Source organism: Cuculus canorus, chromosome 1 (genome assembly GCF_017976375.1).
Source record: "Cuculus canorus isolate bCucCan1 chromosome 1, bCucCan1.pri, whole genome shotgun sequence".
NCBI classification, from domain to species: domain Eukaryota; kingdom Metazoa; phylum Chordata; class Aves; order Cuculiformes; family Cuculidae; genus Cuculus; species Cuculus canorus.
The window spans coordinates 143,271,491-143,299,423 of NC_071401.1; the positions used below are offsets into that span (position 1 = coordinate 143,271,491).

At 38.2% G+C, this 27,933-nt stretch overlaps 1 protein-coding gene and 1 long non-coding RNA gene across 13 annotated transcripts in view; one reads left to right on the forward strand and one right to left on the reverse strand.

Annotated features, from left to right (window-relative positions):
• Positions 1–27,933, reverse strand: part of WNK1 (WNK lysine deficient protein kinase 1) — a 103,332-nt gene that overhangs the window by 42,878 nt on the left and 32,521 nt on the right. For 10 of the 11 annotated variants that reach the window (XM_054051017.1, XM_054051034.1, XM_054051050.1 and 7 more), the window contains exons 2-8: positions 24,533–24,705; positions 19,457–19,677; positions 17,294–17,451; positions 2,844–2,932; positions 2,274–2,493; positions 1,733–2,069; positions 806–993 (exon numbers count right to left, since the gene is read on the reverse strand). In XM_054051017.1, coding sequence (XP_053906992.1) covers positions 806–993; positions 1,733–2,069; positions 2,274–2,493; positions 2,844–2,932; positions 17,294–17,451; positions 19,457–19,677; positions 24,533–24,705 — 1,386 coding nt within the window. Of the gene's footprint in view, positions 1–805; positions 994–1,732; positions 2,070–2,273; positions 2,494–2,843; positions 2,933–6,141; positions 6,522–17,293; positions 17,452–19,456; positions 19,678–24,532; positions 24,706–27,933 lie in introns of those variants that run through there. The other variant, XM_054051060.1, reaches the window with a different exon arrangement.
• Positions 12,192–24,524, forward strand: LOC128849390 (uncharacterized). Of its 2 annotated transcripts, none has more exons than XR_008447367.1 (4): positions 12,192–12,378; positions 21,614–21,676; positions 22,255–22,334; positions 24,315–24,524. It is a non-coding gene; the product is annotated as an uncharacterized LOC128849390 (long non-coding RNA). The 2 variants fall into 2 exon arrangements; XR_008447368.1 differs by having other exon boundaries at positions 12,193–12,378; positions 22,258–22,334.

The following is a 27,933-nucleotide window of genomic DNA, read 5'->3' on the forward strand; positions in this document are numbered from 1 at the left end:
GCCTTAGGGTTAGATTTTCACTTGTGCAAAAAACAATCAACAAGGGAACCATCGAAGACAGTGTAACAGTAGCAGAAGTTCTACTCCAGAGTTGGAATAGATTTCTGCGTGCTCTTATACTTAGATCTAAAAACACCAAGGAAAAAACCACACCAAAATAAAAGGGCAACACAAATGAACAGAGTAGGAAAAGTATTTGTGCCCAGTGCACGCTTTCCAGGGAAAAGTAATACGCATGGCAACTGATGAGCAAATCAACACAAGCTAGAAATAAAATTGGGAACAAGGGTGTAGGGTCTTTTCAGTCTGGAGTTCTCACATGCAGCATTCTATAACAGTTAAAAAATCTTACCTGCAGAATCTGTAATCAAAGCCTCACAGAACACACACAGCAATTGCATACTTATACAGTAGCTCAAATTATTCTAACCCCTTCTTCAAATCAAACCCAAGAGGTTGATCCCTGATAACTTCATATGCACATATGCTCACTACCTTCCCAAGTGAGAGTAAATGCTTACTTTCATTAGATGGACTTGGTTTGAGGATGTTACTTCCATCAATGAAAATATGTAAACCAGCATTCCACTGCAGTGCACTTAAGATTAACTAAAAGCACTTTTCCCTCTCCCCTAGACTTAGTCACCTTGCAAAAGTAGTCCCTTAACTACTTCCATGTAGAATTTGCATCACATGCAAAACAAAACAGACACGAAAGACTGCCTGGCAGACTCCCCTCTCACCCTACAGAAGAAATACAAAATGAAATAATTCCATGCATTTGCAATAGTAAGTTCTGGCTTACCGCTGCAGGTGGCTGATATCCTCCATGCTGTTGTGACTGCACTGGGCCAACTGAGGCTGCGTAACCTTGGACTGCAGGTGTTGAGATGGACTGGTCATGCTGCGAACCATACGACACAGTCTGTTGACTGCTCACACCTGATTCAGTATAAACAGATGATCCCTGGCCACTGTCAACCGTCCCATCAGCTGCCGAAGTTAAGAACAAAAATCTGCATGTCAGGAACTGCAGACTGGGTTCACAACTTCGAAGATATAATCAATCAAATATTAGACCGATGTTTGTGCCATGTCACATAGACCTTATCAGCATTTTACCACTTATAATCTTTAAGCTGCTTTAAAAAGTGGTTTTTTTCTTCCTCAATTAAGTAATTCCTTTTCAATATGCCTCTCCCTAACCTTTGAAAAAAACTCAGTAATTTCAAGAGTCCTTTGGGAAGATAATAGTAAACTATGCTTCCTATAAAAGGCCAGACTAGAAACTGAAACTTAAATTCCATGTGGTTATGAATGATCTTTCGGGGGGTTAATTATTATTTCATTTTACACAGATGTATAACAAAGTCTGTTGTGCTGGCTGGCAAATGTACCTGATGTAGGCACAGTGGAGAACTCAAAATCCCTATTAACTAAAGAGCAGATAGTAATTTGCTTTCTAACTTCACCATTCTAATACAGAAGTTCTCATCTACGATCTTTATTTCAATACTGATTCAAATGTTGGGATGGCAGAAGAGTAAAAAAAGTTAGGAGTGTTAATCCATCTTTTCACATACAGTATCTAAAATAGAAAATTAAATCCGAAATGACAGACAGCAGTATCTTAAGATATTTACTACCATAGCCACCATAAGTTTAAGGCTGTAAGGGTGGGGGGGACTGTGTAAGAGCAAGAGTTCCTAAATAAACCAACTGACACACTTACAAAGAATAGATATACTGGGTTGCTGGAACTGCAGTTGTTGGTGTTGATCAGCTTCTGGTTCTTCAGGCTCCACTTGCGTAGAAACCGATGCTGAAGTAGCAGGGACAGGAGTAGTACCAGTGACAGACTGGGGATGCTTTGATCCTGCATGGGAAGCACCTGATGGTTGCTGTTGTTCCAGCTGCTGCTTCTGACTACCTTCTTCCTGAAGGTTCTTCTCCTGTTCTTCTCGCACCAACTGACGCTGCTCTCGCTTCCGCTTAATCAAAGATACCCTGTCCTTGATAGCTTTCGCCATTGTCTTGTGATCCCCTTCACACACATAGCCAGATTCCACCTGAAGGGGGATATATTCACAGAGTTCAGACTGTCATAGACAGCCACCATAGTAGTGCGATAATAGAAGCTACCACTCTCTAGCACTAACTTCTCATTCACAAACTTCTGAAGCCGTTTTATTTCCAGACTGTAACAACAGCAAATACAGAGGCTGACAGACTCCATTCCACTGTGAGAGAACTGGAAGACTATCAACACTTACCATTTCCTGCGCTACATCCTCTGGGACATCTCTCTCCAAGTCAAAAGAAAATTCTATTGCTTCATTATCTTTGTATTTGCCCTTGAGTTTTTTGATGTCTTCAATTCGCAGCCAGAGTTTAATAGCAATTTTTTCTCCATCGTCTTCCTCTGCTAGTTCTACCCGTACTCCAGTCTCTTCTTGGAAGAAAGCATGATTCAAAAGGTCCTTAATAGCATATCTAGTATATTGGGAAAGAATGTAGAAAGCACACGTAATTAGGTTTTCATAAAATAATAAGAATTGTCCTCCACTATTTTGCTGACTAAAGTTTTATTAAAAGTAGCAGAATTTCTGAATAAACTGACATACATGGTTACTACACAGCATTTGCACTTTTACCAACACTGTTAATTCCCCAAAACAATGACTGAATAAGAATCTACCAAAGAAAGGAATATGCATAAGTAATAATGGCTCCCCAGCTTTCATCCAAACACAAAAACACCAGGAAGTAACTGGATCTAGCATGATCACAGATGAAAGGCTAAAACAGCAAGCAGTATCTCTATCTGAAAAGCAAGTACTTACCTTTCACCTTTGTTTTGTCGAATGCATCCCTCAATAATCTCCTTCACCTCAGGGATTGCTACTTTATCAAAACTGGCTGGCTTGACACCCTGGAACATACAAATAACAGAGAAACTGGAAGGCCCACTGATTGAAGGTTTTGTGTTTACAGACTATTTTTACTCAATAGGGTAACACTGGCCTGAATTCCCCACAAGTGCAAATTATGGAGAAATCTGGCTCCAATCTTACTGTGTCATCTGTTTGTTAGTGACTTTTGCAAACACTCCGCACACACCCCCACCACCCACCCACCCCCATTTCTCAGCTACACTTTCATAACAAAAGGCTTCAGCAATTAAGGCTCTTAACTATGAAAGGAGAACTGTTTATAAAGTCTCCATGGAAGTTATGCTAGTTAGAGGCGAGTACATATACATAGACTGAACTGAGAATGAAAGGACACTAAGCACTAATGCATGAACTCACATGACTAATTTAACAGTCTTCAAAGGATTCTGCTGCTTCCCAGAATGTTTCCAACATGCCATTATATGAAGTAATTTTAGCATGGATTGATTTTACAGAAAAAAACTTCAGCCCAGAATGATCTGACTGGATCATTAAGCAACTCTTCCAGTGTTTAAAAACAAAAAAGTGAATTAAAAAAAAAAAAAAGGCTTTCCTGTATCTTAGCTCTCCTCAGAAGACTACACACAAACCACACTCCTGCATCACTGCTGTTGTGAGTTCATAAAAATGAGCTTAGCAATACAGACCTTTACAAAATCCCTTCAACAATCCTTTCTCTCATACATGCTAAAGTCCTTGGGAGAGAGCAAACTAAAATCTAAGTATGATCAGCTACTCAAATCAGTAAAGCAAAGAGGCCATGTGATATGACCATCTGGGAATTCTGCAGAATACTGCAGGCAGAGAGCCAAACTTTATCATTTAATCACGTCCAGAAGCTCTACTTTGGAGGCAATCGTCCACAACAGCAAAATCTGGCACTCAGTTTTACTTGATTCAGTCTTTATCTTCAAATTTAAGACAGAGAGGATGAAGACATCCCATTCAAATTCTGTTTTCTGAAGAGACCATGTTTTCAAGCCCAACAACCCTGAAATCACAAGCTTGATACATTTGAGCTTGTGTCAACTGGTAAATCGCAACTAAACTAAAACTGAAAACCACAGAGCCTGAAGTACAGAAATAAACGAAGTAGTACAAGCATCACAATTTGTGTCCTAAAAAGACAGTACTTCTCCCAATATCCCATACGAAAGTGTTACCTATTAAATTGGGACACCAAGACACGATCCCTTCCCTCCCATTCCGCTGTCAGTGGGAAACAAGTTTTGAAACCAAAAGGTTTCAGTCTCTGAACCAGAGCCTTTGTAACTACAGACCTTCATTTAATTGAACATGTGACTTAATGCGATAATCATTTCCATCTGCATTTACTTTTTTCTTCCTTGGCCAGATATGGCAATATATTGATTTCATGTATTCACCGCCTAAAATATCCTCTACCACACCCTTCCAGGAAAAGGAAAAGACACAGGCACCATCAACTTTAACAGATGCAAACACAAGACAGAGAAGCACAAGAATCCAATCTTTCAGTGGATAACAATTATATTTGTCACTATGTTTTTACAAAGGTGCTGTATCTGGAATTTTTAAAAAGAAAAAAAACTACAGGAAGACAGTTTTTCACTTGAGAAAAACTTCCGGCTTTCTTGTTAGCTATTACTTTGCTCGAAAATTGGCTTTCATGAAATTCTAGCAACTGAAATTCATAGAACTGAAGAGTATATTATGACTAGAATAAGCCCTGAAACACAGTCTTGTCAGCGAACATTAACTTAATTCTTTTAAAAGCTTCACTGAACATTAAGACTTTAGGAGATCATTACCTCAGGTGGTAGCACCAGACCGAAGTCTGGACAGGTAAGTAAGTTTTCAGCACACTGCAAGATGGTCCCATTCTTAGATGGCTCTCCTGGTCCCCAGGATCCTTAGAAGATACATGGGACAACTCAAATCTCATCTACTAACCCTATTCCCTAGTGGCAGTTTACTGAGAACCAAACACCCTAATTCCACCAGCATTTATTCAGAATTTGCTAAAGAAATAGAAAGAAGAGCTCTTACAGAGGAAAAATAAACGTAGACAGGTGTAACAGGCACACATGAAAATAACTGATGTTTTCTGAAGCTACTATCTAAGATAGCATAAACTAGCACTGCTGCCAAAAGCAAGTTTCCCATTCACCATCTCCCACTCCCACGCCCATGTCATTTACTCCCTTTAGCCAGCACATACGTTTCTACAGCTGCATAATGAACCAGATCATGATTTTTATCCAACTTGAAACAAACCCAGCTAAAAAAGCCTGCAGTGGTTTCCAGTAAGATGAAGCTCTCCAGGCTGGTCTTCTACACTGTTTTACTAACTTTCAGGCTTACAGAGAAAGTGACAGTGCAACAGCTTAGAAGGGCAGAACTGCCTCTCTTTAAAGAAGTGCCAACTTAACTGAACACTTACGGTTTGAGAACAACTTTAAAATATGGACATATACGTAACTTAGTATAAAGTGCAACTGTGCAAAACTAAATATTTATTTTACAGTCCTCATGTTAAGTACAAGAAGAGATCTCATATTTCACTTCTCTTTGATGTGCTAAAGTCTGTGATTTTATCAGGTTTTAATCAGGTGAAAAAACTGTGTTCTGAAATGCAACATCCACATTTATATGGCTATTTGAGTCACTAAAGGCAAGTTAGGTAGTCTTAAAAACACTACATCTTCAAGATACTTTAAACACCAAAGTATATGCTACCCAGAACTCCTCTTCACAATTTTTTTTCCCCTAGGAACATAGTATTTTGCATTAGTTAGATCACCAGATTTCTGGGTCAATGGTTTAGTAACCGGTTTTAATGCAAGAGATACTGAAAATATCACTGAATGCGTAAGAGAAGATACTATCAACCCTGTATAACTTCTACACCAAACCAAAATTAAAGCAAAGGAAGCGTTACATACCCTCATTAATTCCAAATTAAAAATAGTTAGATTTGGAATAACACCACAGGCAGAAACAATAAGCGTCCTAGCCCTGCTGTTCAGGATTTTAATCTACATTTAAAAAATTACAGACAAAATAAGTTTAGTCAAGTTTAAACACTGAGGATTCAGTCTATGTAAACATAAAGCAGTTCAGCAGACCTATCAAGAATCCTGATTCATCCCCAAAATCCTTTCCTGCGGCTACACACACATTTTATAGAGCTGAAATTCTTACCTACCTCTTTACTGCAATCCTTGTGAGAGCAGCAGCAGCAGCGGGAATTAACAATTACAAATATGGGACAGATCTCTCTTTTTGCAAAATCCATCGGGAAAAGAGAGCTGTACACACCAAAGAGTTAGTTGGGTGCTAGTTTCCAATAGGAATCCACTGGGCTGTGGACTTAACGCACAGCAGAAGGAAAGCAGACATCAAAGCTAGAAGGAAGCATTGTTTTATGCTTGACACCTCTTGTACTTTTCCAAGTCCAGTACATGAGGCTGCAGAGATTTGAGCTTAATATCTGCTTTTGCCACTCAACCACTGACTAGAAAGAATCAATACGCGCAAGAGGAAAGCGCGTCCTCCTTTTCTGCCTTCCCAGCCAGCTGTCAAGAGGAGAAAGAAGTGGCAGCGCAGGGATCCTTTACTTCCTGCACGTCCCCGCCCCCTGCTTGGCCGCTCTGCCTATTCTCCACCCAGGTTTTCTGCAATAGTTCAAGGCTGCCTGTAGGATCATCACCCCATTCGCTCCTGCTGGTGCAGAAGTACACTTTCAAACAGAGGGGAACATGTCCGTAAGTATGTTGTTCTGACTCAAGGTTGCCAGTACTCATTTTTTTCAGGGGGATGAAGGCAGCTGCTGTCTCTCCTCTTCTTTCCATGGAGCTACAGAAAAATACATACAGCTGACTACAATTTTCATCCTAACAAAACACAAATCAGCACAAGGTTTATATAATATAATATACTCCACCTCCTTCCTTCTGCTACCATTGGCAACATCATCTGCTTTCTTTTTACTGGGTGCTTAATGCGAGGGAATAGGGATCTGAAGGTGATTTTCAAACTCTTGGCCAAAGTTAGGAAGCTGCATTGTTGCTTGTTTTACACCACATGTGAAAAAATAATCCACATAATTCTATTTTCTAAATCCTCTTGCTAGACTCCAAACCCAAACCTTAAGTCAGACGTCTTTTGTTTTTCCCCTGGTTATCTTGTTTCAAACAGCTATTGTAAAACCTATTTACAAATAAAATGAGTTGTCGACAGCTTCAGGGCTTATCGGGGTTTGTTTGGTTTTTTTAGTGGAAGGATTTCAGGAGCAATGCAAGATGTGAAGTGAACAAATGAATTTTGACCATCTAGTGATGATAAACTGTACTAGAATTCAATCTCAAATTATCAGGATCACTTTTTACCCCAAGACAGCATACTTAGTTCTTCAAGTACACCACAATTATATCAGTGTTGTTATACCACATGACATCAGTGTTGCAAAAAGACCACTTTTTGATCCTTTGATGGGTATTTTAGAAATCCTCTCCACCAGATACTGTGAAACTTTATAGATCAGTAATAATACTGCTATGTTGAGTTGCTTTCCAACTGCTTCGCTAGACACTCCATACGCCCCCCAATCCTCTCAAAATAATCAACTCACACTGATTATAATTTCCATTTTAAAAGTGCTATTGGTATCATGAATAAAGCACGTTGGAATATTGCTTGATGTTGCTTATAAGATTTTTGTTTGAATGCTACTGTAACACCACAAATAGGCATTCGGCAGCCAAAGCAGATTTACTTCACCGGAATAAAAACCTAATAGTTTGCACACTTAAGGCTACGCTTTTGGGAGGTACACTGCATGACCTGCAAAGAACATTAAATGCTTCAGCTTTTAACAAGCATGGTGGATATCCATCCCAGTCTAACCACAATTCTTGCTTGGTTCTTGTCAAAGCTGCCATAACTGCAGAGCTTGAAAGGAATTCTACCGTAACTGATTAATCTCCTCAAACAAAATGTTCTAATGTTGCAGTCAGAGGCTAATAGAATCAGTAGCAAAGTCAAATCACACAAACAAAGTAATTAAAGCTTCTATATTTTCTTTTTGGTAAATTGTTACCCTTCCAGTTTGAGCCAGTCCCAGGCTGCCACAAACCATTAATTCCAGGAATTTAGACAGAGCGTATGATTCCAGTGGAAAACAAGCCAATGATTCTACCTCTCCCCCCATAGTCTCAAGGAAGCCCCCAGGCAATGGTATATATGGCATTTAAATTGGTTTACCCCATGATCTTCTAAATTTCAGCACATACTATTAGGTGCTTACCCATTCCTCAAAACCTACACATTTAACCATTTCACCACCTTTTCCATCTCTAATCCTTCAACTTAATTCCGTTGTCTGTTCTAGAAAAAAATCTTTCAGATTCAGTTCTTTCCTTATTTCACACATTGTACACCTATAATTATTTAATAAACGTGATCCCAGTCCAACTGAATGCCTACTGTGAAAAGGAATATTTCAGCTTAAGATTTACTCAGTTCAAATGAGATCTGGGTTGCCTACAGAAGATGGATTTTATCATTCTTGTTTAAAAAGTTGAGAACGCAGGGAAAACAATTTATAACAATGCAATGCATTCAACAGTAATGAAAATTTAGCTTCTCTGATTTCATATTTTCATAGCAATTAATTCTGGACAATTGATAATTCTGCCAAGAATTAAATCAGTAAATCCTGTAGAATAAGCTCTGCACCAGATCAGTATCCTAACAGAGTAAATAGCATTACTGCAATACAAGCAGTAGGAACAGATGAAAGCTTCCAATGAGCTACAGTTAGCTCATGAGGCACTATTTAGACTAGGACAGGCCTAGTTTTCATTTCTTCTGATCAAAAACAACAATCATACATTTTGAACTTGACTGTCATCCAGATCAAAATTCGCATCTCAGCTATTTGAGAGCTCCATGTCACCAAAATAGCTTAACCAGCCTGCCTCCACCCTCTGCGATACGGGTAAGTAATCTAAGTCCCATGGTTTTTAATTTTTCTCCAGCCCAGCTGTCTTCAAGACTTGCGACAGATAACCACATACATTCAGATTTCACAAACACATTGCAAAGGTAATACAGGCACTGTAGTATTTATACGTGCTTGTTTGCTACAACTTGACTGATCACAACTTAGAGACTCCTTTCCTCTTCAATTTACCACTGACCCTCAAACAATTTTAGGCATTAATAAAAAATAAGTTGTAACAATAAAAAAATCATGACTAGAAACACACATGACAAAATCATGATAAAAACCCAGGCATGATTAAAGTGGTTATACACAACAGGTATGTTTGTATTTTGATTGACACACCCATACTAACTGCTTACTACTCAGACTTGTGGGGTTGCCTAAAAGAAGCCCCTAGTCACTGGTAGATCATCTTTGGTGAAAAGCATAAAACAGACTGCTTGTCTGCCTGGCCACCACTGCTTGCTGTCACCTCCATATCTGTATTCTACAACTGACCTCCATGCCCAGGATACACAGGACACTGCCAGCTTAACCAATTTCTTTCCCAGTGTCTCAATATTGGGGTTTTACTTAATAAAGCCAGAGAATTTATAGCTTTAAGAGCTGTGCAAGACTGGTATTGTAGGCTACAGTTCTGTTGCTTTGTTTCCACATAGTTAAGTTTCAACAAGAACTAGTAGAAACTCTTAGTAGAAATCGATGGCTGTGATCCTTTCCAGCACTCTCATGTAAAAGGCTTTTAGAGAGTAAAAACACACTATTTGTGATAATATTGAAACACAATTTATGCTCTTCACTACTGCTGAATATACACCATGCCATTCAACTACCCCACTGACTGGTTATCTAGCCCAACACACAAGGCATTTTATTTTTTCACTTCAGACATGCAAGTCCACTGTATTTCACACCTCCAGGTAAGTAAAAATATCAATCTATTTAAAAAATCCTGAGAATCTGGAACCCTTATAACTAGCTAAGCAGATTGCTTCAGTTAAGTAGAAGATTAATTACTCACAGTACCTAATATAACTGCAGCAATTCTAATTAATAGAAGAAATAATTCAAGCTCTGAAACAGGAAATTTTGTAACTGCAAGGCAGGACACAACTCCTTAGGGTATAACTGGCAACCAGTTAAGATATTGGTGCATGTAACAGTGAAAGGACCTTGCTTAGAAACACACAGTATGAGGATAGAAATTCTTCTCTAACAACAGTGAAGTCTGATCAGGTAAGCAGACTGGGCACTAACTTTTCAGTTTTTATTCTCCCACAAGAGCATAAAGGTATGATCAGTTTAATCTACCCTCTGCAGTTCTTTAACCTCACACTTACAAGCAAGGATGCTGCCTTTATCATCCAAACAAGAATATGCAGTGGTGAACATCCTGAGCTGATGAATGACCTTTGGCTTTGTAGAGGCGTCAGCTTGGAAATGGCTTTCAAAAAAAAATAAACACAGACATGCCTAGACATCTATTTCAGTGCTACAAATTTAGAAGTGCTGCAGTCACCCAGTACTAAAAGTGTCTTTCTTCTATTTTCAGTACAAAACCACATTTTTAAAAAAATCTAATTATATTAGTTACATTCTTTGCTTTAATCAGCTACCACTCTGACAGAAAAGCATCATCTCATCATCCAGCAATCATTTTTAAACTCAGATACAGCAACAGTAGAGCAATTCAAAAGCTATAGATTAGGTCCAGTAGACCTGGAACTGAATTAAAAACAACAATCCAACATTAATCCTTTTCCATGGGCCACAAAACATATTTTGTACCAGAACTTAGAAGCCCTTAGGAGATACCTACTGCCTAGGGTGATGTTGCAAACACCAAAAATCCAGGCTCAGCAATGAATGATATAAATAAGAAATATCTCCTTTCACTTCAAATCAAGTTTGTTTTACAACACTAATATTAACAAAACAGTTTTAGCTGTAATCTAGAAGTTTTTGATGCCGAACAAATGCCTCTAAGACCAACTCATAAAGTGATCTACTTTTAGAAAAGAATTCAGTTGAATGAACTTGTTTTCCTTCCAATTTCAGATACCACCTGCCCTAACTGTACAAACTGTATAGCATATCTGTGTTCAAGCTGATCCCCGATTTCCTTACTTAGATCATTGTTATTTCTTAAAAAGGACTTCTAATCCAACATAATCTATCACAACAATATCTTCTCAAGATATTAATGCTTCAAAACCTTGAATTCCCATCTTCCATTTTGAAGGCTATATATTTCTGAATTGATGAGTCAGGGACTGAACCTCTACCCAGGAAGAGTCTTTATTCATGAAGACCTGACAAAATGCTTGCAAAGGAGTGTAACAGCTAAGGGAGGCAAGTGGCAGAAGCTTAAGTATTCTCTAGGCCATTCAGTGTGATGCAGAGAAATTCCATCTGCTAAGTATTAAATGGGAAAAGATTGCATAAGTTCCTAAAGCTTCTTCTTTCAATGAACACAATTACAAGAGTTTTAATTTTGTTACAATTAATCAGTTTCCTATACTTAGTTGAAAGCTCAGGGGGTTTCAGTATCTGCTTTAACAAAAGATTACTTGCTCTCTTTTGAGGGTTCCCTCTCTACTTTTTTTCCCCCCAATTCTTCTTCCACTTGAAAGCCTATAGGAAGTATGTTTCTCTAGCTACCTGAACCAGGCCAAGAAATTAAGTTACTCAAGGTGAAAATAAGAGAGCTTTAGTTATGCCTTTAAAAAAATTAAAAAAAAAAAATCACATATTGCTTCCAGAAAGCAAAATAGGACTTCATCAACCTTCACTAAGCACTACAAGTAAAATTAATCATATATCTAAAGGTTAAGTACATTTGTTGCCTAGGATCCCTCAGCAAGTCAAAAAAAACCAAGAAAGAGAGAAAGAGAGCTGGGATGCCTTTCCACTGCATCCATATGAAAAGGATTATGTGGACTAGGCTAGAAAATTATGATGCTTAACTTTTAAGATACTAAAGAAAAGCCTAGCTTCATCTCAACTGACCAAACTGCAGTGCTTGGTAACTGCCTGGTTTACAGCCAAGAGAATGACCTTCAGTCTAACCAGTGAGCTTCAGTTCCCACCAGCTAGGGAAACTAAGGATTTTTAAACTAGTTAGACACTGCCTGCTCAGGTTACTCATTATGTACCTTGTTCCCTCAGGCCTTTTTTTAAGCTCTGTAGAACAGAGAATAAAAACGTTGTTCCCATTCTGTGGAACATTTTGGTATGGAACAACTTTTTTTTTTTTTTTTAAGTCAAAATGCTTTTTTTCCCTTCTCATCTTAAGGTCAGCTCAGAAGGCAGCCATTTACAGAGAAGAGAGTGGACATTTAGTGAAAGCAAGCACAAGGGCAAAACTTCACTTTGTCAAAACAAGCATGGAGAAAATTAAGCACAGAGCACAAGCCCACCAGGAGAATTTAAAAGGTAAGTTTATATAATGGGAAGGGGTAAAAGAAAAGGGAATTTTCTGCTTATACTCATGATAGCTGATCAGTTCAGTTGAAACTGAGTAGAATTTTATTAATTTTTTTGCAATGAACCTGTTTGGGTTTTTTTATTTTAGTGGTAAATATGTAAGAATGAGATAAATCTGCATAAGAAACTCCATTAATTGTCTTTTTACTTAGACTAGACTTTTTACCTAGAACTAGTCAATCACCTAGAAAATTTAAGACTTGGAACAACCAAGTATTAGAGACTGTATTAGTAATCAGTACATCTACACACTTATAAAAAATATCTCTATGCTGCAAAAAGAAAGCTTGAACGGTGTAGAAATAACCTATCTATATTATATCTGTGAGCAGTGACTGCAACGGAAGCAAGGAAAAAAAAAACCCACACAAACAAGCTAGCTTTTGAATCAGCTTCATGGGTTACATCAGTCTCAAGCTGTGACAAAGCACATGAAGCTACTCTGGGTAGTTTTGCCTTGACTAAATTAAGAAATTCTACTTAAGACGTCTGTTCTATAAATATCTCTCGTTTTCATTTAAATGCATGTGTAGCCCATTTCAAATACCTCCTGTGACAAATTATTTAATTGAAATATGCATGTAACAGGTCAAAGAGTCTCCCGAGAGGAATGAAGTCAGACAGGGAAACCTTCCTGAATTTTACTAAGATATTACATTCCTTTCTGTTGTGCAAGCAAGTAACAGAATTAAGTATCTTGATTACATTTTGTATTGGAACTGTCTACATTACTTTGCTATGGAGCAGAATGAAAAGAAGAAAAAGGTGGGGGAAGTAACCCGTTCCCTACTTTATAAGTGTATCACAAGCAGTTATGTCTGCACAAAAGAATAAAGGAAAAAAATAAAGTCACAGGAGCAGGCAAGACTAATCAAATAGCGCAGCTTATTCTCAATTAATTACAGGCTTTGATTTCTTTTCCTGAGACCAAGGAGGCAGCAATAAGTGCCCACTGGATGCATTCAGTCCCACATGAAGAGACAGACTGCTCAAATCTCATAGGAATTTTTTTTTTTCCTCTCCTCTGATCAATAAGCTAAAAATCCCAGGAGCTGCAATTTATTTAAGTACTTATTTATTTGGAACTGTTTCTAAAGAGCAGCAGAGGATGGCTTCAATGAAGACACCAGGGTTTTCTGACACAAAATTGCAGCATTAGGAGTTAATGAATACAAAGAGAAAGGCTAGGCTCCCTTAAGCTTGCTGGCAAGACATGCAGAGCTCATTTTCCATTCTAAAGAAACTCCTAGTGAAAGGGTCTGGACTGAGTTTGCTAGAAGGTGCAAGTTCAAACAGAGGTCAACACTCTGTGTCAAGCTCCTGCCGACCTTCTCAGCAGAGCTATGAAATAAAGTTCTGCGTAACACCATGAGCACTGCAAATTGTGGACGGGTTTGTTTTTTTTTTTTTTTAAGCCAGACATTTACCCAGTTTCTTACTGAAAGAACAACTCTTCTAGTTAAAGTGAGCCAGAAAACCAATTTAATTGCACTTCTATTTCTTGGTCCAGGGAAAGTCTGGGACCTTTAACCCACCACTGCTTTAAGGTAAAACAGGAACTTTCCAGTGAGGCAGTGTAGACATTATCCACAAGCATCTAGTGAACAGCACACTCATGCAGCAGTGCTATTATCCAAGATGTGAAGCAACGATAACTGCCTTGGCCAAAAATTATCTCATCTCTAGCAGTAACTTCAGCCTTTAGATATGGTATCCAGATCTCAGCTTACTTAACTATATTACTTAATCAGAAAACTGCTTCCAACCATGAGGAAAGACCCTGAAAAGAAGAGGTAGAACACCCAATCAAGCATCCTGAGCAATCCTGGCAAACGTCCCAACCCAATGCTGCAGTATCTGAGCATCTGCTAGAGCAATCTTTATCAGAAAAGATACAAGGTCAAAACGCAATGCAGCTGAAGGCCGCCCTAGAAGGGACCAACATACAGCCAAACTGGGAGAGAAGAATATAAGCTCGTAGTACCAAGCCCAGTCCTGACAGGACACCCTGGGTATTATGACACCTTTTACAGGCTTCTGTCCTAAGCAGCAGCAAAGATTTAAGCTAATGGAGTTACTCTGCTTTTTACTAAGTCTACTAGTTGCTGTAAAAGAGGTGAGGGAAATCAATTCATTTAACTATGTATCACCTGCACTGACTGGCTCCACCTTTCAATCTTACTGCCTTTGGAGTGTCAGTAGTTTTTAAACTGTCACACAGCATGATCTTTCATGAATGTCAATAGCAGACCACTATTACTGCCTTTTTTTTTCTAGTCTTGGTATATGCATCTAGATAAAAAAATTCTTTCATTTAATGCACAGCAGGACTACAGCTGCTACCTCAAAACATTCCTAAACATGTCTAGGAAAGTAGCAAACTAAGGACTGAAATGGAAATGTTAAACATCTTCGACAAAAAACATTCACCTTCCAACATACATTAGAAAGAAATGTGTTGGTAAGTACTGTCGGAATCACCTTCATTTTCCAACTCCTCTCTGTTACTGATGGTTCACACACGGTCCTTTCAAGAACTGAATTTCTCAACTGGTTCATCCCTCACCCACAACCACAGACATTGTCTAAACTTCTGAAGTCTCCTTTGAAATGAAAAAAAAAAAAAAAAAATCTTATTTTCTTTAACAGGGAGCAAAGGACAACGGCAGAGGACTATATAGGTTTTTTTCACATGGGTTCACAGAGCTTTCAGAGTGGTAAAAAGAATACAAAGAGTATTTTATTTCACTTTCATAGCATGGTTCCGCTTCCCACATTACAGAAGAAACACTGAATTCTCCATTACCAGAGAAAAGTTTTGTGCTTTATTTCCAGATAATATTGTCTTTTCTTCATTGAAAGCCTTCCTTGAAAGTTACTCATGTTTTGTTTGTGGTTATTTGGTTTGAGGTTTTGCTTTGGTTTTTTTTTTTCAAATAAACTCCTTTGCAACTACAATGACATAAACCCAAATACACTAAAGCACACAGTCTTTCATTCTCTGCCTAGAAGTAGATAACGGTACTTTTCATTTTATTTACCTTCCTATCCTTTGCTCCTTCTAAATGAAAACAAGGATTCCCTTGATCTCAAATCAAGGTACATTTTAGCGTTCTCAAGCCATAGATGAAACAGCAGAAAAAGAAATCCAACAATTAAATGCAATCTGTGAACCAGCAGCAGCAGAGTAGAGTAAAAGGTAGCATTACCAGTATTTCCTATTCAAATAGAAATCCAACAGTCAACCAAAAACAATGGGAAGAAAGACTGAGATTGTCTCAAAAAGCTGATTCTCATCACTGCAGAATTCCTAGCACTTTTTAAGGAATAGGCAGGGCAGGTACATCAGGTATCTGAGAAAAAGCACTCATCCAAATTATGCTTTGATTCTGGCCAAGACACATGCATGAGCACAGCAGAAGGTACCACTAAGACTGGCAAGATGCTTAGTTTTCTTTCATTGGTCCAAATAGCTCACAGATCAGATTATGCTGCAAGCAGAGTAAAGGCTAGACTTCAGCCCTGTTTTTCCTTTCCATTTAGAAAATTACAGATAAGTCCACCAACATGCTAAAAAAAGACTGCACAAACTTAATTCTAACATCTGTTCAAAAAACCAAAATGGCCATTTACTACTTCTTTCATCCTCCCGTGCCTCTCCAGTATTCGCCCTCAAAAAAGGGGATAGTCTCAATTCACCATGCCTTCCTTCAGAATTATTCACTTCTGACATGAAAACCCTTCCTCCTACATCTGTAAGTCAATAATTTTATCTGCCTTTTAATAGTGTAAGGCACCAGGAATGCATTTTATTTTCCAAAGTTAAGCAAGTCATTTATTAAGTCCTCGACTTCACCTTGATAATACACACAAAAAGATGAACAGGAATTCATTTGCCTGCAGATTGAAGAAAGTTAGTTTTCTTCCTCCCTTTGCACATCTGCACCAATATTCTGAGAAATCCAGTGCAAGTTTTTATTTCCCTAAGTGGCCACCTCACTATTCTTTCTGGATGCTTGGATCAGAAGGTTGAACGTGTACAGTTTCTTTTACTGCACTGGTAGAGTCTTCACAACACTGTTTTACAGACCACAAAGTACATCTAGCCACAACCACTTTGGACATTTCTAGCACTGCAGTTCTGCGCCCTGCGTTCAAGGTCTGTAGTTTCCATTTAAGTCTACTCACATGGACGAACTCAAATATCTCACTTGCCTTATCAGCCTTACTTGGCTTCACTCTCAATGCTTCCACCAGCACTACCACACTTACCGGCACTTTTGAGGGTGGAATACCTACCTGCTATTTATTAATTATTTCCACTGCATAATCTTAAGAAGTGCACCTGGCACATAGTACCTAAGGGCCATCCGGAATTCAGTAAACCATTAACTTATAATCACTATGGGTAACAATGTATGATTCACCTTGGCAGGCAGCTAAGCGAAAGGGCGCTGAATTTGTGATCCAGCTTTATTTGAAAAAAGTTACCAGCTTATCTTCAAGACAAGTACTTCCACTATCCTCCAGGTGGTTTATAAAATAATCTATTATTATTATGAAGTGTTTTGCTATGGGTTGTTTTGTTGTTTGGTTTGGTTTTGTTTTTTAAAATCCTATGCAATACCTTCTTACATACCGAAGGAAGGGTATGAACATATGCAAGATTTTATTTTCATTCATCTATTTTACAGGCTTCTGACTGTCTGGTAAGTTGAACCATCCTATACCCTTCCAGCCATCCCCAAAAAACCTTGTCAGCTTTTCTTTTCTCATATATGCTTGCACGTTACCACACTACACAGCTGTACTGCTTTGCTGCTACTATTAGTAGCTTCAGAATCTGTAGTGGGGAGAGACTTACACTGGTCACTCGACGGTAGATCTGCGCAGCATTTTGGCACTCGGAATAAGGATACTCAGACGTGGCCATCTCTAGCATACACATCCCAAAAGCATATACATCAACGGACTCATCATATTTCTCCTCATACATCTCGGGGGCCATGAACTCTGGGGTACCTTAAATTAAAAGAACGATTCAGACTCTAAATGGCTCAAAGCGAGCAGAGGCTGCTGGCGTTACTCACCGCAGGGGGAAGTGGATGGGCAGACCTGTGAGACAAGAGAAAGTGGAGGCAAAAAGAAGAGGGAGGAAACCCTCAGTCACTCTGTTGCATCAACATACTTTGAGTCTTCCATTGCAAGGCCTTTATGGAATAAGAATGGCATGAAATGACTGATGCAATTCCTAGTTTTTGTGTGTTAGTTAGTAGAAGTATCAAAACAGATTGGATCAGGCTGGAGTCAAATGGAGGAGAGGGGATAAGCAGAGGGTAAGAACCATAGACTAGCCATAGGCTACAAACCAAATACTAAGGAGAGTTAAGACACTTACCTTTTCTCACTGTAAGAAAGGAGGCACATTAAACCTTCTTTCAAACATTACCTGGCTGCCCTCTGCTGCAAAAGAACTAGTATTGGCAAGAGCCCACGGCTAGTCCCTGACCTGGTGCTCTCCATCAACTTTTTGAAGTAGAATGGTTTGGGAAAGGCCTTGCAATGAAAAACTCTGTTGTCACAAATGTAAATCCTCATGAAAAAAAAGGATAAAAAGTAATTTTCTGCAAAGGCCACTCACCAGAGCCCTTTTCTTCACATACTTACCTTCACACCTGCAGTATATTTATAGGCCTACTGCAGATACAGGCATTAGTGAGGGACATCCTACAGTCAAAAATACTCAGAAATACAGAGAGATTGAGTTACAGGCATAGAGCGCGAGATTCAACAAGTCCCATTTAAATAGGGTGCAGAAAATGTTTGACCAGTGAAGCATCACAGCATTCCCCCTGTAAGCAAAGGGACTGCATGGTATGATCAGATTTACTTTAAGCCAGAAATGCAAGTTTGCTTTTTGTAAATTTAAGCACAGAATTATTTCCTGCAGACACCAGATTCAAGACAGTTTACAGATCATTCTATAGCCATATTACTCGTCTTCACCACGCTAAACCAAAAGAGACGTAATTGCAGTCATTTATCCTAAGGCTAACTGTTAATAGATAGGCAGACACAAAGTGGTAATTTGCCAAGGATAAATTTCAGGATAAGACAAGTAGGCTTAGGAAAATATATTTTTTGACACTGTAAACTTTTCTTTCCTATTAATATTTTGACCTGGTTAAGAAGCAGGAAATATTTCAGCGACAGCTTGCAAGACAATTTACAGGTAAACACCATTGATCCCATCTAATCTAGCACAGGAATGTAGAGTAATACTGAATTTTAGCAAGCTCTAAATACTGAGAGCAACTTCATTCCCTGCGGTCTATTTACCCAACTATAAAAACAAAGCTGATAAAACCAATTCTTAAATGAATTCACAAGACTATACTAGTTCCATCAAACCAATTTCTGAAAAGGCTTATTAGTGGATACGTAAGAACAGAGCAAGTATAAGGCAATACTTCCCCAATGCATCCTCTGAACTTACATAAATCCACATTCCATAGATTCCCTGAGAAAGGCATTATACCACAGGCTGACTGTGATATAAAAAAAAAAATATATATATATATACACTTCCTTTGATATACCTCAGTTTCTGATTGCTCAAAGTGTAAGAGATTTTAATAGTCAACCCTCGTGACAAAATAAAAATTAGCTGTATAAATTACTGCTAGATTAAATATTAAAATACTGTTTGGTCACCAAACTGCATTTGTACATTTCTTGAAGCATAATATTAAAGCTGAGATTTATATGTAGCCAAGAGTGGTTTTATCAACAATGTTACACTAAACTGTTGCGCAGGGCAATGAATCTATACTCCAAAACACTTAACGTTCAATATATAATCTCATCATCTCATCAGAATTACCTCAACAGCCAAGAAACAAAGCTGACATATTTTCAGGCTTTGACCATGTACCTTTGAACCACATTTTTAAGGAAAGCTCTTAAAAGATTAACATTTCCAAAGAGGTAGACTGGCTCACCAGCCTCTAGAACAGGAGAGGCTTACCTATCACACTTTTGGCAAAAGAAGCTCGTTTCAGCGTTGCCAGGCCAAGGTCTCCAATCTTGACTGATCCAGTGGGGCCAGTAATGAAGATGTTGTCACATTTTAAGTCTCTATGAATAATGGGAGGAGTGCGTGTGTGTAGAAATTGCAAGCCTTTCAGTATCTGACGGCACCAGCTTCGCAGTACTTTAATTTTCATCACTTTAAATCTTTTCAAATACCTAATGAAAAAAAGCAGCAGTAGGTTAAACACATTCTGCTAACCAATAGTAGATTATGTTGTATCATTTGCTGTTCTGGGGAAAGAAAGCAGTAATTGCAGAGATGTACAAATTTTAACTTCACCTTGTACTTTAAGATCTACTTTGGTATTTCAGGACTTCAGAGGACCTGAAGCTGATTTCCCCCTCCTCCAAATTAAGCTGTCCTATTCAGAATTTCTACCCTCTTTCTTCTAGCCAGGAGACTAGAGTGATGAAAGATAAATGTGAAACATGTGAAATGCTTGATCTATAGCTAATAAATCATTTGCATACAAAGTCACCCTATGGTAATTATGCAGTTGGCTTGCTAATTTTGAAGGCACTGCTTCCCTGACAAAGAGTTAAAAGCTTATGCATTACAACACTTGATCTATTCCTTTTTTTACATCTTCCTTACCTTTCGTCCAGAAACTGCTTAAATAGTTATAACTTTTTCCTGTTTATATACACCTGGGTGGGAGGGTGGGGCACTACAGCCAAAACACTAGCAACAACAAACTCAGCACAGAGTTGTTGCAAGCTACGCAAGAGCTCTGAAGTCATTATACATTAGTTATCAATATTAATCCAAGCACCCTGGTCAAGAATTCTAGTTTACACTTTAAACCTGCTTCAAATCTACTTGTTGAGTTGCCAAGCAGATTAGAAATTACTAGAGATCTCTTCCCTGGTACAGGCTGGGGCTCTATGACCCAAGTCTGGCTGGTACTACTCACTACTTCAGAAGCATGGGCAGATACAGGCAAAGCAGGGAAATCCTTAGAAAGGCTCTGCCCAATTAATTGATCTGGAAAAGCTCATACATAAAGTTGGTATCCAACTAAAGACCTCATACGTAAAGCAGGTAGAATGTGACTCAATTTTACTTGTTTTAACATTGCTGCTTTCTAAAATCCCACGTCAGAAGTGTCGAATTCCATACCAACGATGTTTTCCAATGCTGATGGACTTGAGACTACTATGTTATTCTACTTCTTAAATTCAACAGATCAAAGATACTGTAAGGTGAATAACCTAAGGCAGTATTCAAGTGCTTTCTAGCAGTGCATTTTCAGAACACTCTTTGGGTACAACAATTTGAAGTGAAGAGTTGTTGTTTTCTTCCTTTCAAAAAAGTATTGGCTGAAATATATTTAGAGAAAGGAAAGCTAAAGACCAGTTTCACACTGTTGCAATGCTGGTAGTAAATTCTGTGACCAGCACAGAACCTAGCAACTACAACCTCAAAACTAAGTCATGTTCAACTGTTCTGTGATAGCATTCCATCTCTTCTGCATATCCACTTAATTAGGAGAGAAAGTCCTAATGAAATCACTTGTACCAATGCCAATATAAAAATGCAGTATATTAATCCCTTTTACTTTAATTTCTTCACTTCAAAAGAAGATTTGGAAAATCAAGCTGCTAGGAATAATTCTGCTGTGAAAACGTATCTGTAAAAGCAATAGTGACACAGTTCCAGAAGGAAATCAAGTCTCAAACAGAATGTAAAGATAGGTACAGAAAAAGCCAAGCCAAAGGAAGGAGACAAACTGAAGGAGGTTCTGGATCACATCAGCTATCACTTGAATTCTTGCTACTGACACAATCGTCATTCATCTCTCTTGAGCCTGTTCCAAAGATCACATGGCAGGGGCACTTCAGTTCAGCATCTGGAATCCCTAATTACATTCTTGGTTTCAAATATGTTAGTCTACTGCCAGCTTCTTACTGTTAAAGGACCTGGGTCCAACCAGCACCCAGCATCCTGCAGTGTTGCTGTCATTTTTGCATAACACTGTCATGAACTAAGCCACATGCCACTTAAGGCAGAAACCATTTTAAAATGCAAGAGTATATAAATACACAAAAATACAGACATCCCCGCTATCCAATATGTTTATAATTTCCACAGTATCGACGGATAACTCAGGCGTGAAGAGACTTCAGGAAGCTCTACTCTAAGTTTCTGCTCAAGGTAGGTTCAGCCATGAAGTCAAACATCATTACTCTGGGCTGCGTCAAGGCAGGTTTCTAATATTTTCAAGAATGGAGCCTACACAATGCCTTGTGGCAATGTGGTCTACTCCCTATCACCACTTAAATAGCTTCTCCTTATATTATTCTGTAACTCTTTTGTTTCCATTTATGCATGGGTTGTCTTTAATCCTCCCAACAAGCACCACTGCAAACAGCCCGACTCCTTCATTCACCCTCGGAGGCTGCTGTTAGGTCTCCCCCAAAAGATCCTCCTCTTCAGGCTGACCAAGCCCACTTCCCTCAGTCTGTCTTCACAGAGCAGGTACCCCAGCACCTGACCATCCTGGTGGCCCTCCAATGAACTTCTTCCTGCTTAATCAACATAATTCTTGTCTATTTTACAGCGTAGTAGTCAACTCTTACAAAGACAAATATTTGGTCTTTGCTCAGAATACAAGCAAAGATGAGAACAAAAAGCTTTCTTAATAGCTAGATTCAACTAATAGAGACATCAGGAAACTGAGTTTGTCCTTCTGTCTCAAAGGACTTTTTTTTTTTTTTTTTTTTTTTTTAAAGCAGGAAGGCTGCTGACCTATTGCATCTGGTATCCAGGAGCTATAGGAAACCACACTAAGCTAGCAGGGGTAGTTATGAAGGTATGTGTTCTACCAGATAGCTGACACATTCATTTGAAGTGGATCAGGAACAAACATTAAAACAGCCTTAGACAAAACCAGTGACTGAGACTTGGGTCAGATCAAAAATTGCTGTCATTAATAATATTCTTAAGACTTAAAATAGACTATTTTTTCCAATATTTTAATTCCATGATAGCATACAATACCAGAAAGCAGTTACATTCTTCACAACTGAGTTGTAGAACTTTTCCATTGGTATGCAGAAGTTCAGGGACTTTTCTTCATGAAAAATTAGAAATTTGCACCCAAGACAGCATTTTCAAAGAACCAGTGCACAATATTTTAGCGTTATTTTTATGTATATATGTATATAAAAGTGCATACAAATACAAAAAAAAAAAAAGATGAAAATTTACTTTAAATTATCACCACACTTTTCTTCTGCTCACTTTTTTACATCAAATGATAACAATGTCTGTGTCCCAAGTCTCAAAACAAGTAAGGTATCATTCGTATTAAATGCAGGTAACGTAAACATACTGAAAAAAGATATGGAAGTAATAGTCAGCCAAATATCATAAGCAAACACAAGTGTGCAGTGTAAACTTAGGAATAAGACGTGTACGTCAAATAATATTAAGTGTGTCGCATCAGAGATTTCCCACATTTCAATTTACCTGTTAAGTTTCAAGTGAAGTGGACAAGAATAAACTAAATCACATTTGTAACACAAACTATTAAAAGTGGGGAAAACACCCATCCAGAAGTCTACCATTTAAAAGATCGTCAATTAAAGAGCCTATTAGTTCTAACTGGATAAAATAAAAAGACCTTCATACTTCACAGTACAAAACAATCCTATAACCAGCAAATTTGAGGTATCTCTTCCTACCAACATCCAACTTTATAATTGTCTATCATTGCTTTATCACCTTGCTTATTCCTCCACATAGCAAGTCAACTCAAATATAATTCAAATCTGTGAGGGGGAGAAAGGAGTAAAAAAGGGAGAAAGTTAAATCTAACACTACATATTTCAACATAAAATGAGGTAAAACTTTAAAGGCATCTGTACAGACCTGTAAAATCCTTAATTTACTACTGCTCTGAAAACAGCACGTGAAGCAAGAGATCTATTATTTTATCTGAAATACCTTAAACAATCTCAGAAGTCTTTCCTGAACCCATGGCTAAAAAGAAAGTTGCAGTATCATTAGCCGTCCAGTACTATTTCAAGAGAGAAACATTCCCATGTATTTCCAGTCCAGACTTCCAACGAGCCATTTTTTTCTTCTTTAAGTATGTCCATTTGTGGCTATCAATAAGCACCATAAAATCACAAGATGTTAACAAGCTATTTTAACCAAATAGATTGCAAATTGTTTCCAGCTCCTACAGTCTGCTTACACATTTAGGATCTGAATGCTTCTCCAAGACTTAAATAGGCACTAAATAAAGACAACAACCCACAGTTCCCAAATTTCAACTGCTGGCAGTTTTGTTTCCAGTAGATTAATGGTTGACAAGCTCACAGCTCTGCAAGTTTCTACACTGCAAGGTAGAGGCACGATTTCAGTGTAACTCCTCAGAGGCTCCACACACCACTAGAGGGCCCTCGCAGCAGTTCGATTTGCCGGTGTCTGCTTTTAACTCTGCCTTAAAAACAGACCTAGTTTCATTCAGGTACATCACAGGTTGAAAATGCAGGCATCTGCATATTTTCAGATTTTTATTAGGTACTATCTCATGAAGTTTCAGCTAAACAAATAAGTACTGTGTTCAGTGGTTTGGTTTTTTCCTTTTTACATATTATTTGTACTGTAGTAACACCCAACCCCTCCCCAAGGAGGCGAATTAACTTGTGCTTTGAACTTCACAAGCCAGCTCTTGCTAAATGGTAGGCAACTGGAGAGGAAAATGAAAGATTCTAAGAAGATAAAATAGGCTTTGTCTTCCTGAGCTCTCAAAATATGAAAGTCTTCTGCATGTGTCTTCTAGGACCTCACAAGGAAAAAACTGACAAGCTTACCAATTTAAAGGATGTTCCACCGTACCTGCAGTGCTGGTGAGACTTCTGAAACAAGAATCTCTCTACAGAAGTTTAGCCCTCAGCAAAACGGCTCTGCTCTTATCTATTTTGAAATATCATCTACTTCTAGCACTCCGATTTTGTGCAAATGATTCTTATACACTTTGACATGCCTTAATTTACTTACGTTTTCAGTGTTCCAGAAGTCATGAGTTCTGTCACAAGAACAATACACTTTTTCCCTTTGACTGTAGACTCCCAGGAATCATAGAACCTGACAATATTGGGATGCTGAAGCCCTTTCAGCATTCCAGCTTCCTCTTTAAATCTTTGTCGCTCTGACTTGGACAGCTTCCGATCCTAACAAAAAAGAAAAGGTACGTCAGAAAGTTTGGCTTTTATCTCTTACTGAATTAAACAGCAACTTCAAAAAAGTTGGGTACAGTCAATGAACAAGTAAGAATCAGCAATTTTTAAACATAGTTTTGTTTGCAATTACCTTTAAATACTCTACTTAGAATATATTTTATTATAGTCTTTTTTTACCATGTTTTTTCTTCCAATCTGGTTGCTCTCAGAGGTAAGAATCAAGAGTCTGTAGGTTATCTCCTCCTTCCCTACTCTAAAGTCATTGCTGGATTTGACATAGAAGGGAGACCTAACGCCCTCAAATATTCAAGTGTTCAAGAGCAGGCAAAATTGGATCATTCAAAGCATCTCAGGTTGAAAGTAACAATCTTTAGTTTTTCTGATGTGTATAATACATTGGATTAACACTCCATATAGGGAGTAGAGCATCAAACCTCTCTAACACATAGCATGAATTTATAACTATAGAAGAATAAGGGAATTAGCTGGATTTTCTTCGAACAAAAGCATGACCTTATGATTGAGCAAGTCTCCTGTAATCTAGCATCAAGGAAAACAAAAACATAACTCATACTGAAGACAGAAAGCAATCTTGGCCAGAAACAGATCATAAAAAAGCATTCCTGGACAATACTGTTGTATTATCTACCAACAACCGACTATCAAGTATCATCAAGACTCTGAGCAGCTATTACCAGAATAATCTGCACATCTCTGGAGAAAACAGTCTCCTTGCGTCATTCAAATGCATTACCAATGCATGGTCACATTAGTCAGATTGATCAACTAACATAAATCAGACCCATATGCAGCTTGCATTAAAAAAAAATATTTCAGGATACACGTAGTGCCCAGAATTTTAGAATTATTGTTTCTAGCAGTTATTTAGGAATAACCAGTGACCTCTGTCAAATCTGAGGAATAATTCTCCGTGACTTAATTCCATATTTCCTTTTCAATTAAAAGGAGGTAGTAAAACCAGGCAGGGTTTATTTACGCTGCTCACAGCCTTCTGTTGTCCTTCAAGCAGTAATTATTCCTTGATTTTAAGGTACTGTGTTTTCTCAGTACTATTCAGACTGCTAATATCTAAACCATCCTATATTCACTTAGGAAAAGCTAAAGATCTGAGAGGTTCACAGAGCACCTCTGGGCACGGACAAATTTCATTTCCAGATAAATCTCCAGTTTTCGGAAGTGTAAAAGTCTTCGAGGCAGAAGATTGAAAACAGGTTTGAAATTCCCTCAGAAATCAGTAGTTTACTAGTGCCTATGAATGTAAATCATACACACTTTTACATCTGCTTAGGAAGATGCCAAATTCTTAAGTCTCACAAATTCAGTCTACAGACATCAAAAGCATTCAAACCTGTAACTATTTCCTCTGCAGAAGTGAACATTACCACCTCTTCTCACCCCTGCAAAAGCATACTCACTTAAATTTTCGTGTAACACATTTGCAGAAACACTCCACAAACGTTTAAGTATTTGTGGCTGCTTTGGTGTTGGGTTTTTTTAAAAATGGAAGTAATGCTTCCATTTGAGCTACTCTACCCACCTAATAGCTTTCCTCTCATTACAATAAACAAGACAGCACAAGTTCTGTTCAAAAGCAGTCAATCTTGACTGCTACAAACATCTGTGGTACAGAAAAGCTGTGAGCTGCAACAGGTAAGTCTATCAGATCATACACGCCTGCTTCTAATAAACACTCAATGCTTCAATCAATACAAAATTACAAAAAAATAGTGATCCTTAAAATAAAAGCAGTCTTCTCAGCCTCTGCACTTGATCCATATAATCTACATTTTAAGACAACCAGCCTATATCTGTAAATACAATTGTTATATATGCTAATTAAAACAAGGCAACAACAACAACTTTTTATAAGACTTAAACTATGTAGTACAAACATCTGCACTTCTGTACAAAATCTTGGGTTTTAGACATAAATTTGGAATAAATTTCCTTTAAGTTTATGCATTCTGACAAGTTATCTACCACAAACACTACTAACCAGTTTTAGACTACACTTGACATTAAATTCTCATCTTAATCTCTGTAAACCTAATCTCCCTTAAGGGCTTTATTCAGTTTTCCCTACCACTGTACTACCAACACCAAACAGAAGATAACAAGTGGCAATCGCCCTTATCAATGAACAGACACATAACCGGCACACACATTTTGACTCATTTCTCTTTTTGGTCACAGCAATGGTGGCATCGAGTTCCTGCAAACATATCTGTGACGTTCAAAACAGACATTCAACACTTAGTGCTGGCATTAGAAAAACCACCAAGACAGTGACAATATACTAACACATCCAATGCTTCTGTGAAAGTCACAGTGCCTTAAGGATTTGGGACAAGTTTGGGTACAAACGCCAGCCAACAAATTTCACCCAGGGAAGACAGCTATGTTTTCGCAACCAAGGAAACATCACACCCTTCAACAGCAAACTGTGGCAGCAAAAGTGAAGATTAAACAGAGCTGTAAGAAAAAGACAGAGAGGCCACTTTTTTTGTAACATGAGCAATGTATACTACCTTTAACCACCCCCCTTTTCCTTGGATACACAACCCCTACGCTTATTTGTAACAGTTCTATTTCTTTCCTTAAAGGAATACTAATGCTAGGTAACAGAAAAGGTTGAATACACTTTAAAAAACCCAACCCTAGCGTCCAAGAAAATTCTAGATCTCACATACAATTATACTAACAAAAGGAATCTGTATACACAATGACTGGTTATACTTGTACAAACTACATCCTAACACAACCTGCAAAGAGTTAGCCTAAAGGCTAACATGCGATTTAAAACTACAAGTACACTTTCAGAACTTGAGTATTCCATACAGCAGAACATTAAGTAGACAGTAAGATTTCCCAAACTGCATAGAGAAAGACTAGAACAAATCTGATCCCAAATACTACATTTGGCATACATTGCTATGTTAGTAAGGGCAAATGTGACAACTTCATGCTCTTTCTTGCATGAAGAAGCAATTTAAGCAAGTATAGCTCTGAAAATATTGCAATAAGCAAGAAAATAGAGCACCACCATATGTAACTTGGGAGACTGAAAAATGGTGCTACCAGCCACGTTAGGTATGAATACTCGGGGAAGGGCAGGTGAATGAGAACATCTTGGTATCACACAAAATCCACACACAAAGTTGCTGTAGCGGAGAGAAAGAAGTGATCATCACTTAATGC